Source organism: Panthera uncia, assembly GCF_023721935.1.
Source record: "Panthera uncia isolate 11264 chromosome D3 unlocalized genomic scaffold, Puncia_PCG_1.0 HiC_scaffold_9, whole genome shotgun sequence".
Taxonomy (NCBI): domain Eukaryota; kingdom Metazoa; phylum Chordata; class Mammalia; order Carnivora; family Felidae; genus Panthera; species Panthera uncia.
Genome location: NW_026057587.1, coordinates 4,486,371 through 4,499,721, shown reverse-complemented (window position 1 = coordinate 4,499,721; position 13,351 = coordinate 4,486,371). Strand labels below are relative to the sequence as shown.

General features: G+C 63.5%; 1 protein-coding gene across 1 annotated transcript in view; it reads left to right on the top strand.

The window, feature by feature from the left end:
• GALNT9 (polypeptide N-acetylgalactosaminyltransferase 9) overlaps positions 1-13,351 on the top strand; it is an 86,286-nt gene that overhangs the window by 42,619 nt on the left and 30,316 nt on the right. The window contains exons 3-6 of the mRNA XM_049620707.1: positions 295-461; positions 2,036-2,210; positions 6,030-6,227; positions 11,984-12,101. Of these exons, the coding sequence (XP_049476664.1) occupies positions 295-461; positions 2,036-2,210; positions 6,030-6,227; positions 11,984-12,101 (658 nt within the window). The remainder of the gene's footprint in view (positions 1-294; positions 462-2,035; positions 2,211-6,029; positions 6,228-11,983; positions 12,102-13,351) is intronic.

Here is a 13,351-nt window from a genome sequence, read left to right as displayed (position 1 = left end):
CCCCCCCCCTTGTGCTACTCTGTCCTTATGTGTGGCCGAGGCTGTGACCTTCAGCCCCGACAAGGCCGTCCCTGCAGACCCCTCGTCCGCAGCAACTCAGCGGCTGTTTGCACCCCTGCAGAGCATCACCCCGGTGCAGGGCTGAGGCTCGGAGCTGCACACGCGCCTTTTGACAGACGTCTTCCGGAGGCCGGGCGTCCCCGCTTGCGGCCTTGCCCTTGGGTGTGAGATTTAGACCCGGCCAGGGGGGCGCGCCCCATGCTGACCGGTGCCCGTGAACCGTGTCTCCCGCAGGTGCAGACAGATGACCCACACCGCCGACCTGCCCCAGATCTCTGTGGTCTTCATCTTCGTCAACGAGGCCCTTTCCGTCATCCTGCGCTCCGTGCACAGCGTGGTCAACCGCACGCCCTCGCGGCTCCTCAAGGAGGTCATCCTGGTGGACGACAACAGTGACAGCGGTGAGTGGGGCCTGCGAGGCTCGCCGATGGCCTGCAGGAGCTCGGGCTGCGCTCCCGGGAGGCGCCAGGCCAGCGTCCTGCCCACCGCCCCCTCTCCGGACTCCGAGGGCCCCTTCACGCGACCCTCCCACCTGTGCCTGTTCTTCACGTGGCCTCCCTGCTGGGGGCCTCTCTTCGGAGGACACCTGTCCTTGCATTAGGGCCACCCCAAATCCAGGAGGGTTTCTTCTCAGGATCCACAGAGACCCTCTTTCCAAATAAGGTCCCATTCCAGGTTCTGGGTGGACTCGAACTCAGGGCTCTGTTCGTTCCCCGCAGACATTGTCCAGAAAAGGCCAGCAGGCCAAGTTCACCTGTCACTGTTTGTGCGTGCAGGGCCCTGTGCTCCAGCGAGGGTCTGCGGGGAGAAGCAGGGCTGGTGCTCACGGGCGGGGGCCCCCGTCCACCTCCCACACCTGCCAGGCACCGGTTCCCGGGCGGGAGCAGAGCGAGAAGCCTGAGCCTGCCACGGGCGGCCCCCAGACTGAGGTCCCCGTGGGCGCATCATGGTGGCCTCTCCTCTGTGCTGCGGAGGGGACGCTTGGGGGATGCCTCCAGAGCCCTCCAAGGGCAGGATGGGGCGGGAAGGACCGGCTGTCCTCCCTGGGGGGTCCCGTAGGGTCGGTGATGCGGGGGACAGGTGTCTTCGGGGCCCAGGCGTGGGGGGTGGCCCCTGCCCAGCCGCCAGCAGCAGCCCCCCTTCTCTTCTCCCAGCGGCCCTAACCTGCTCCAGGTTATTACCTTTGGGAGTTTCCTCAAGTCGATTCCTGTTTTTGTCCGTGCCTTCATCAATTTTTTAATAATTTATCGATCTGAAGCTCTCATAGCATAAAATTAACCGTCTAAACAGCAAGTGCACAGCTCAGGGGCAGGAAGCACACCCACACTGTTGTGCAGCCTTCCCCACCGTCCGTCTCCAGAGCGTTCCGTCTCCCACCCTGGAGCCCTGTCTCCACTGAACACTCACCCCCTCCACTCCCCCCACCCCTGGCACCCCCACCCCACCCTCTGCCTCTATGAATGTGGCGACCCTGGAGGCCTTGGAGAAGTGGGGTCACTCAGTGTTTGTCCGTTTCTGTCTGGCTTATTTCACTGGGTGTCATGTCCTTGGGGGTTCATGCGTGTCGTGGCAGGGGTCAGGATTTCCCCCTGGCCGCGGCTGAATATTCCACGGTGTGGATGACCACACCGTGATCCCCCATCCGTCCATCTGTGGACTTCCTCCCTCTCACGGCTCAGTGAATCAGTCCTGTTTCCTCCCGTCCCGGTGACACACGCCTCTGTCCAGTCGGTCCCGTTTGGCCGTCTTCTGTTTATTGTCCCCCTGCCGGAGTGCCAGCCACACGGGCTGGGGTCTCGCGGCTCTACAGTGTCCCCAGCCCCTTGAGTCACAACCCGCTACGGCAGGCCTTCTTCGACGGCAGCGAACTACGGGCCCGGGGCTCGCAGCGGCCCAGCCTGCCCACGCCGACCTGGGGCGATCTCAGAGCCCTCCCGAGGTGTGGGTGCGATGAGGCGTCTCTGTGTCCCTGCAGTGGAGCTCAAGACCAGTCTGGACCAGTACGTCAACAGGAGGTACCCGGGCCTGGTGAAGATCGTTCGCAACAGCCGGCGGGAAGGCTTGATCCGGGCACGGCTGCAGGGCTGGAAGGCGGCCACGGCCCCCGTGGTCGGCTTCTTCGACGCCCACGTGGAGTTCGGCACGGGCTGGTGAGGGCAGGGCGCAGGGGGGCGCTGGCTTTAGGGACTCCCTTCAGGAGCCCGGGAGGATGAGCCTGGGGGCCCCCGGCATCCGGATCCGGCCCAGGGGATCTGTGGGGCACACGGCCCGGGACGCTTGAACGTGAGGACTGTTGCGTGCCCTCACCTCGCTCCCAAAGGGACTGGGACTGGCCAGCAGGATGGCATAGCACGAGCACGCCGGTGTGGGCTCGGATCCGGGAGCACACACGGCTTTGGGGCACTTGCTGTGGGCACGTGCTGTCCAAGGCTAGCTGCCCAAGGCACCGGGCACGAGTTGGGAGCAGTTTCTCATCCCCCGTGGGACCCTCTCGTCACCATGCAGGGGGTGAAGTGGGCCTCCAACCCAGACACCTGCAGGGGACTCGGCCAGGGAGGGACTTAGACGTGTGACCTCCACCCCGCACCCCGGCGGGAAGGCCGGGCTCTGGCCCTGGGCCTGTGCTTGCCCTGCAGGCCTGATGCTCAGCGTGGCCTCCGGGCCAGCTGCACGAAGTGCAGGTCTGCGTGGCCTAGGGTGTTCGAGTGCGACCCAGGGGTCCCCATGCAAGCCGGGCGTGGAGCCTGGGCCCCCGACACCTTCTCCATCTCCGAGGTGGCCAGCGATGCCTTAGGAATGGCGTCAGTTGTCCCGCGAATTATCCACAGCCGGGGGGACCCGGGGGTGGCCCAGACCTCGCCGACCCGAGGCAGGTGGCGCACCAACGTCCTCACAGTGGGTGTCTTGGCCGAGCAGCGGGAAGTGCTTGAGAGTTTTCTGGAAAGTGCCGGCTGTTAACTTCTCGTCTGGCGGCTGGGCCCTGCGCAGATGAGCGAGGACCTTATGGTAGCTGGGAGGTGGGAATGTTCTAGGTCAGGGAACAAGAGTCAGGGTCAGAAGTCCAACTTGCCAACACGGCGTGGGCGGGGTGGGGGCAGGGGAGGCGTGCCTGTCTCCTGGTCTCAAACCGGGAGCGCGGCCGGGGTGCAGGGATTGTTGCCCGGACTGCGGAAGCCGCTGCCGGCAACGGACTCCAGACCCTCCGGATCAGATCGGTGCTTGCCTGGGAGGCGAGGGGACGCTCTAGACGACGGGGCGTGCGTGTCGGGAGTGGCCCACGGGCAGAGGGAGGGCCGACCCCAAGTGTCAGTGTCCTGGGGCTGCCGAACAGTGACCGCAACCCCCCGGGCAGCTCAAACAGCAGACACGACTCCAAATCCTGGGACACAAGGTGTCTCACCGCCCGGAGGCACCCGGGGAGGGTCCCGCCTCATCCTCTGGCCTCTTCTGTCCTCATACCTAGCGTGTGTCTCTATTCTGTCTCACAGGCGGGCCCCTGTCATTGGATTTAGGGCCACCCTCGTCATGCAGGATGCTCTGCTCTCAAGACCCTTAGGTTAAACCGTAGCGGGCGGGTCCTTCACTGAGCCGGGGGAGGGGGGATGGGGGATGGGGGGGGGGGCTGAGCCGCAGGGAAAAGTCAGCCCAGGGTGGCCAGCGTGCCCATTTCAATACAAAGTAAAACTCAGGATTCTTTTTTAAGTTTATTTTATTTACTTATTTTGTGTGTGAGAGAGAGACAGAGACAGAGCACGCACGCGAGCAGGAGAGGGGCAGAGAGCGAGGGAGAGAGAGAATCCCAAGAAGGCTCTGAGCTCTCAGCACAGAGCCCGACGTGGGGCTCGAACTCGTGAGCCGTGAGATCATGACCTGGGCCAAAATCAAGAGTCGGACGCTTTGCTGACTGAGCCACCCAGACGCCCCGTAAAATTCACGATTTTTATATCAAATCTCCCGGTGCATATTTTTAAGCTTCGTGAAGCCAACGTAAGACATTCGCCGGGATCCCACGGGAGGGAAACGGGGGGATGTGCCGATTGAGGACGGCGGGGTGGATGAAGTCCTGAGCCTGTGCGGTTCAGCTGCACACAAGCCCTGCTGTGCGTGCTCCCCGGGGCCCCAGCTGTCTGGGAGGGCCTCGCGCCCCGGGGTCTCCGAGCTCGTGCTTTCCTGCCAGCAGCAGCTGGCTCCAGCAGGGGCTCGGCGTCCCGCGGGCCATGGAACCTTCTTCCTTCCCCTCTCCAGGAGCATCCCAGCTGCCCCAGGACCGCGCGTTTGTGGCAAGGGTTGGTTCTGACCCTGCACATTTCACAGAGACGTAAGTCTCTTCTGCTGGACTTAGCCTCCTGGCCCCCGCGTCTCTCTGCTCTCCCACCCTCATGAGGCAGCCCTCCTCCCACCAGGCGTAATCACCTTCTGCCGTTAATTACGGATTATCATCTTCCCCCCCCCCGACCCAGGCCCGCTCCCCAGTGCTGTGTGGGTTGTGCACTGCACAGCCGTCCTCGGTGGCCATTCCTCCCTCCGCTACATTGCAAGCTCCCCCAAGGAGCCATTTGGGAGAGCCAGGAGCTGTCACATCAGACGCAACTTTAAACCAGTGTGACTTTAATTTCCACAACCCCAAACCCAGCTATCCATCTGCAAATAGTCCCCCCCCCCCCGCCCTCCCCGCCACGGTCGCCTCCACACAGATCCTGCCTTGTTAGCAGACGTGACATTTGCAGAGGGCTTTGCTTCTCTGAGGCACTTTGCTGACACTAATTAATTAGTCCTCCTCGCAAAGCCGAAAGGCAGCTGAATACCTGGCTCTCGATCAGAAGGGTGGGAAGAAGGCCACACGGCACCTGTCACCAGGTGGGACCAGGCGACTCACCCCGGGCCCTCCTGTCCCCCCCGACGGCGCCAGCCCTGGTCCCCCAGCAGCAGGCGGCCCACGACCACAGCTGGACTCCAGCCCAGAGGCTGGGCTCTGGTGGCGTCTCATCCTCGCGGGGATGGGCCACCTCCAAGGGGGAAGGAAGCCTGCTTCCGCGGGGATCACGGCACAGAGTCTGCAGCCCAGAGAGGTCGCCCGAGCGCCCCTGGTGCCCCGCTCTCTGGGTTCGCCGCGTACGCTGCCCCCACTTCTCCAGTCCAGCCACCTGCCTGCTCCCCAGGCGCACGTCCCAGGGCTCCCGTGCTGGCTGTGTCCTCGCCCATCCCCCTGGCACCCACCGGCTGCCCACCTCCTTCTGGTCGTTGCCCAGGGCAACCTACACAGACGCCTATTTAAAACTGCAACTCCAAGTTACCCTTGCCTTGCTGTCCTTCCCACGCGATACCTGTCACCTTCTAACATACGTTAACTTCTATGTTGATGCCTGGCCCCCGACCCTGTCGGGGCTGCCACATGCTGTTGTGTAGGTTGTGCACTGCATTAAAGTACTCGGTAACCTCTCTCGTCCCCTCCAACATAAGTTCCCTGAGGCGTGGATTTATTTCTAAGCTTATGAATGTATTCCGTTGTTAGAACAGGGCACGGCCCTTACTCGGTCCTCCAGTTCATGTTTGTGAGCGAATGTATCTTCCACAAGAGCAGGGAAGGAGGGCGGGGAGTGGGGTTCTGTGGAGGGAGTGGCTGAGCTGCAAGGCTGGCCGGTGGCCGGCCCAGCCGACCTGCAGGGGCTCTGGAGCCAGGCCTGCCCTTCAGGGGTGTCGCATCCCGGGCCCAGATGGTTTTATGTCCTTGGTGTCAGTCCTTGGCTGTGGGCAGCCCGGGAAGGGGAGGGCAGGACCCCAGGCGGGGCACGTCCGCGGCCCCACCCCCCCCCCCAGACTTGTGGCGGGGAATCCGTGGCACCTGCACTCCGTGGGCCGGCGGTCACCTGATGTCACCCTGCCTGTGGGCGGCGGGCCCCTCGTTGGGGCACAGGGTGGGGTCCTCGCCCCCACGCCCCTCCTCACAGGCGTGTGGCTCCCCCCCGCAGGGCCGAGCCCGCGCTCACGCGGATCCAGGAGGACCGCCGGCGCATCGTCCTGCCCGCCATCGACAACATCAAGTACGACACGTTCGAGGTACAGCAGTATGCCAGCGCGGCCCACGGCTACAACTGGGGCCTCTGGTGCATGTACATCATCCCCCCCCAGGACTGGCTGGACCGCGGCGACGAGGCGGCGCCCATCAGGTGAGCCGGGGCCGGGGCGCGGGGGGTGCGGGGGCTGCGGGGGGCCGGTGCTCTGGGCGGGACTCGGGGACCTGGGGGCTGACCCCCGGCATGTGGCCTGAGTGGCGACCGGGTCGGGTGGGGACAGAAGGAGGGAGACGGAGCAGACGAGCAGAGAGGAGGAGCCCGTGGGGGAGAAGCAGACACGGACAGGGGACGGGGCACCAGGGACCGAGAAGCCTGGAGGGACACAGGAGGAGCCGGGCAGCGTGGCTGCGCAGAAGTCACCGGTTTCTGCAGACAGGGCTTCAGACGGAGAGCCCACAATTGTCCTCAAATGCATGCACGTATTCAGGTCGGCTCCCAGACGTGAAGGCAGAGAGATTTTTGCACAAGATACACAAATCCAGCACCCTTTGGCAGGTGGGAAGGCTCACACTCTCTCGAGGCGACCATTGGCCGCGGCCGGGATGGGGCCCCGTGTAGACAGGCGTGGGCCTCCAGAGGCCCCAGTCCCTCGCTCCCCATCACCCCCAGGCCCTCCGCCACCTGCTCGCGCTGGCTCATGTTTGCAGCATCGGCTGCGGGGTGCTGAGCCCCTGGGAATCCGCGCTCCGTGACCAGGTCCTGGGGACGCAGCCGTGGGGCCTGTTTCCTGGGACGAATGTCCATCTCAGGACTCGCTGACCCCCCGGAGCCTCTGCAGACCTCCCACAGGGGTCTGAGATTTCAGGGGCTGGGAACCGTCCCTCTTCCTGTCTGTCCGAGCTGGCGTGTCCCTGCCGAAATCCTGCTGAAACGGGTCACTGTGCGTGGGAGTGGCCGAGACCACGTGTCATTGTGCCTTCGGAAGCTCTCTCTCCCTCGGGAGGGTCTTGTGGGGGCTTCCGGGCCCCCACCCCCTGCTGGCAAAGAGCCACGGGCGCTAAATCAGGCCCCCGCACGGCCTGGACGTCCAGCAGTGAAGTCAGCGGACAGCAGGGATGGACAGCTCGGCCCGAGCCCCGACCTCCGTGACTTGAGGAAAACAGCACCGCCAGCACGGAGGGGCGCCCCGTACGAGGGGTCCCCGGACGCGGAGCAGCAGTCCCCTCGGGGCCTGGGGCCCGGCTCTGTCCCCACGGCCGCTTCTCAGAGACAGGCCCTCGACGCTCCTGGGAGCTGGAAGGAGCAGGAGCTGGGGCTCTGGAGCCTTTGCCGTCAAAACCGGGCCCAGAGCCATCCGAACGTCCAGAAGCCGACCGACGGGCCGGGAGCCAGGAAGAGCGGCTTGAAAGTTACTTTTCTTCGTTCACAACGCACTAGGCGTTCCCCAGCTAGGAGCAGAAGAGGGGCCTAGCGTTTCGCATTTCAGGGCTCAGAGACCCCAGGTCCGGCAGCCCCTGGACGCCCTGGGCTGCACCGAAGCGGGATTTTCTGGCCAGACGGTGTCTTGTCGAACTTGGCTCCTGCCTAGCACCACCTGAGAGCTTTGGACGCCCGAGGTCAAACTCCAGGTGAAGCTTTAAACAGATTCTCCACAAACGGAGGTGGGTGTGGCCAGCACGCTCACCCCGTCGGGGGGTCAGGAGGGAAGCCGAGGAACCGGAGTGAGAAGAGGCGCCAGCTGGGCTTGGGGGAGGGCGCGGGGCCCGCGGGACACCCACGCGAGGCTGCAGGCAGAGCGAGTTGGCCAAAGCTCGGAAGGCCATTGGCGGTTCTCCACAAAGGTAGAAAGCACATCTTGCCGACCACCGGGAAGGAACCAGAGCCCGTGTCCACGCAGAGACTCTCGCGGACGCATACAGCAGCCCTGTCGTTCTCAGGGACGGAAACGCCCCAGGTGTCATCAGGTGTGACAGGTGAACCCGCTGGCGTCTGCCCAGCTGCCGGAACGCGTCCTGGAGTGAACGGGACGAGCTGTCCTACGAGAGACAGCACCGTGGAACTTCGGGCCCCTGGACGGGGCCAGAGACGCTGGACACGGAAGCGGCCACGCTGTGTGGCGCGGCTCACAGGACCGTCCAGGGAGGCGCCGTCAGGAGAGGAGAAGTGACCGGCTTCCCGGGGGTGCTGGACAGCGGCTCTGAACTGGGGACTCAGGGCGATGTTCTCTGGAGGTCAGGGGCCAGGGCCTTTGGCTCAGGTCGGTGACAGAGGGTCGGGCGGGTCCCCCGGGTTCTGGAACGACTGGCCTCATGCACCGGAGTACAGATTCACGGAAGGAGGGCGCACGCGGACACGGAACCTCGGGGCCCGCAGGCGCGGAGTGCAGGCGAGCAGCCTCGAGGTCCTTCGTGCCTCGTCCCCACCGGGAGGACGCCCTCGGGCCCTCCCGCTTGGCAGGCCCTCCGGGGGAAGCGCGCACGGCCGGCTGCCTGCGGGAGGCGACCCTCGCCGCGGACCGGACCGGAGAGCTGGCTTCCACGGGCCTGGCGGCCGGTCCGGGCTGGTCTGTCGCCTCCCGCGTCCTGGCCAGAAGAGCCACTGCCCCTCCGAAGCACACAGCTCGCACGTCCACGTCGAAAGCCGTGCCGGGAATTTACTCCGCACCCGAGGGGCTGGTGTCGGAGGGTTTACTTTAGGAATTTTCTTGCCGCTCCTCACCCTCGAAGCTCGAGGGAGAGAGAAGAAGGGATGGAAATTGTAAGGCTTGGGTTTCTGGGGGAGACTTGTGCACACGCCCCGGTGCTGGAGCCCGCCCGCGTCCCAGGCCCTGAGCCCCTGCGCCCGTGCACCCCTGCACGGGGCGGGGCCTCCCGTCCCCAGGACCCGTCCAGAGTCCCACCCGTGTGTCTGGGGGACGGCGAGGGCCCTGCGGGTGTCGGCCAGCTTCCAGCTCGTGGAGGGAGCTTAGGACGGGGCTGGGGGGCCACTCGCAGCCCCCTGCCCCTCCCACAGTCAGGGGTGCGGCGGCGAGGGCCCGAATCCCGCACACACACACAAGCACACTCTCACACACACTTATACACATAGACACACACACACACACCAGCACACAGGTATGCACTCCCGGCTGCACACACACATATCTGCACGCACACAGTATACACACACCTGCACAGGAGCACACACACATACCCCCTCCGTGCACGCACACCCCGACATGCACACGCAGCTGCACACACACCTGCATGCCCGCACACACATCCATATGCACACACACCTGTGCACACAAAAGCACGCAGACACGGGAGTGTACAGATGCTTGCACACTCATGCACACCTGTGCACACATTCTCACTGGCACGAGTGCCCACAGACGCACACATGCGCAAGTGTGCAGACACACACAGATGCACGTCACCGCACACGTGTGGTCGCTTCTCTAGCTACACGGGAGGAACGGCAGCCGTTCCCTGTCTGACTTTTCTGCTGGTCTCCGGAGAGGAGCTTCCGGGGTGCTGGGTGCTCCCCACGGCCACAGGCTCGGTCACTGGGTCCCATCCCGTCCCCCGAGCCCACTCCAGCCCCCAGGCTGACGGCCTCCAGGCCGAGGTCCTTTCGGCCGCGACATGGCTTCGTGCGGATCGGGTTCCGCAGGGGCGCGGGCAGAGAGGCTGAGCACGGGGCAGTGGGCAGCGGGCCTGAGGCCACACAGCCCGCGGCTCCGAGCCGGGCTGGGCGCTCGCTGCACACTCCTGTGCCGTCTCTCGGAGCGCGTGGGCCTCTCTGGCGCTCTAGCCATTGCCTCAGACTCTTCCGAGGGCGCCGATTCAGGGCCTGCCGTCCAGTGTCCCCACAGACCACCCAGCGTCACGTTGCCTGCCCTCGGTGCCAGATGCGTGCACAGTGGCTCCCAGTCGCTGCCCAGTCGCAGCCCGTGGCGCACTTCCCAGGTGCCTGTGCTCCCTCAGCGAGCGTGTGCCCGGCGTGACGGGTGCTCGTTGCCTGGCCGAGCCCGTGAGCACGTGCTGTTCAAGGTGCCGGGGCACGCTGGCTCACCTTGACCCTTGTCGGTCTCCTGGAGGCCAGAGGGCGCATTGGGATCCTCATTGTATCAGCCTCCCCTTGTCTGGGGCTCCAGAATTTCACGGCTCAGGGGCGTGGATGTCCGTGTGTGTCCGTGTGTCTGCTGCAGACGTGTGCACTCACACGCCTGTTACCTCTCCCGGGGGAGTCCCTGGGCACGCACTGCACGCCCCAGGACGACCCCGATGCGAGGACGCCCCACGACATCCCCCGAAACCCGGGAGCCCCTCAGCCAGAGCATCCCGAGCCTTGCCGCGTTCCGTAATCACAGCAGAATCTCGCGTGCGGGTAAACTCCACGCCCACGGATTCTGCTCCCGTCACCTTGTGAGTTTATCTTAAGTCTATTTTGGAACTCTGAGCAAGGATAACAAATCGTTACCGGCTATAATAGACTTGGCAGGGAATTTGGCGCTTTGATTCACCAGAGAGCGCCCTGAGATTTTCCACGGCTGTTGAGAAAACGGGAGAAATGACTCTGCACGTCGGTGAGCGCGGCCCGTCACACGCTTGCTATTAAAAGCCAAAGGCAGCATTAAAATTTCGTTGCCGTTAGATTTGTGACCAAAATCTAACGACAGGACAGATTGAATGTTTGCATAAGTCAAAGGACAATCGTTTCTTTAATGTCCCTGTTATTCTGGGACGACTGACGGGCATTGACTTCTGACTCCCCAGTCGCTGAGCAGAAGTGCTTCTTTTAAATTGTGACCGAGACCAAGTTTTGGTGTTGTTTTTGCCGAAGAGGGATGTGCTCCTGCAGGAGCAGCAGGGATGGGGGTGGGGGAGGGGGCGAGGGGGGCGGCCCCGGGGGAGGCGGCCCCACCCCGGTGCCAGAGCCGCCTGGGGCCCTTCGAGGACAACCGGAACCGTTTGCTGGCTCCGCTTAGGGCTCAGAAGGCTCCAGTGGCTCAGCCTGCCAGCAGACCGTCCTTGTCTTTGTTTGAGACCAAATCCTTCAGCAAAAGCTTAAAAGGTCTTGGTTTCCAGCAGCATCTGGACCTGCTTCTTGTTACAGATACGTTTTCTGTTTGGCTTTCTATCCTCGCCACCCAGAACACACACACTGTGTCCTAAGTTCACGACCGAATGAAGGAACGAATGGTGCGTGCGTGAAGAACCGAACGTGTGATACTGTCCACAGTGACGCTGTCCTCTTACTCGCCACTGCTTTGTGTCATTGTGACCTGTGAGGCCACTTCCCAGGGACCCACTGTTGTGGGTAGAAAAAATACAGCTAGCACATAGGCGCGCGATTTCACAGACACAGTTTCTTAAGACGAGGCAACGTTTACTGACGTTTTTTTGAACGTGTAGCTGTAAGTAATTACAGAAATAATGGAACAGATGGCAGTCTGTGGCCCACAGCTGCACAGGTTGCGCACTCTACAACTTCAAGGTATATCATTTAGAGAGAGTCTGATATCAGTGAGGTTCCATTGAGGGGAGCAGTGCACAACCTAGGCAACTGCCTGTTGCAGCCCCGACTCCTAGCGTACAGATAGGACAACATGATGAAGGAGACAGGCAAGTGGCTCAAGCCTGGGGACGTTCAGGCGACCAGACAACTCACTGAGAAAACTGGTTTCTTTAAAATTCCCTGCACTAACTTGCCTGAGGTGAGTGCTGGTTTCTGTCACCCATCGACGTTCTTCAGTTAGCGTTTGGACTTGGTCTGTGCCGGGTGCTTCACTAGGCTCTGAAGGATGCAAAGACAAGCCCGTGGGGGGCCTGCCCGTGTCCTGGGCCCTCCTGGCTGCCGGGCAGCCAGGGGCTCAGGATTACGCACCTGTGACCTGCTCACGTGCCGTCTCTGCCCCCCACCAGGACCCCCGCCATGATTGGCTGCTCGTTCGTGGTGGACCGGGAGTACTTTGGGGACATCGGCCTGCTGGACCCAGGCATGGAGGTATATGGTGGAGAGAACATCGAGCTGGGCATGAGGGTAGGTGCCCGGGGCTGCCCTGGGAACGGGGGTGCAGGGGTGCTGGCGGTGGGGCTGGCCGGGCCGTGCGCTGCTGGTTACGGGTCCGTGGGACGTAAGGCCCCGAACCGGGAGTCGTCGCGAGAACCCACGGTGGCGCGGGACTGAGGAACGGGGCCCCTGTCGAACGCGACAGCAAAGGACGGTGTTTCGTGTTGGTTTCGTTTGCTGAGTCACTTGTTGCCGCCGAACGTGCGGCACTGACGCGTGCTCGGAAACGTCAGAAGCTGGTCCTTCGGCACAGGGACCCGAGTGTCCACGACGGGACACCCGCCCCCGAGCTGTCCTGCGTGCCCTGCACACGGTTCTGTGCTCGTCTTGGTTGGATGTGGGAGGCAGGGGTGCAGATGCGGGTCGTGGGCACCTGAGGCCACCATGGCTGTTTCCGGTGGGCGTGGAGGCAGTTTGTGCAAAGGCCCTGGGGACTGGGGAGGACATGGGGCTGCACGGGCAGCGGAGCCCCCGAGGGAGGCCCCGAGCTGCCCTGGGGAGTGACTGAGATCCGTGAGGCTTCGCCCCCGGCCCTGCCACCCTCTTCCCCGCACCCCAGTGGCCCCTCTGCTTTCAAACTTTCTTGTCTGGCAGCTTGGAGAACTGATAGAAAGTTCTGGAAGAATCTTGGTTGCAGGTCAGGGACTCTGGGGTAGCAGAGCTCATTCCCTCCTGGATGCCCGAAGCTGAGGGCCAACCTAGCCTCCGTGGGAGGGTGCTTCGTCCAGTGCTTTGGGGAATGTCGGTGGCTGGGGCACACGTCCCCTCGGGGACGGCACCCTGGGCAGGACGTGCAAGAGTGTGAACGGCCAGAACCAGAACACGACGCCTCTGAGCAGGTGGCTTTGGAGATCCCATGTGCTCAGACAGCGCGTTCCCAGCCAGAGACCCTCCCAGCCCCTTCCCCAGAGCCCGAGTTTCCTGCAGGGAGCTGGGCCTCATTTACCGTGCGCTGTGAGCACCGGCTGTATGCCAGACCTGCAGCTCCAGAGGGAACCAACAGATGGAACAGATCCTGCTTTTCTGCAGCTCACTTTCCAGGGAGGAGGCAAGAAGAGAAGAGAAGTGTGTCATTTGGCGAGAAGCGCCAAAGGTAGAAATGAAGCAGGGAGGGGCAGGAGTGCAGAGGAGGGGCAGGAGAGCAGGGGAGGGGCAGGAGAGCAGGGGAGGGGGTAGGAGTGCAGGGGAGGGGGTAGGAGTGCCGGGAGGAACAGGAGTGC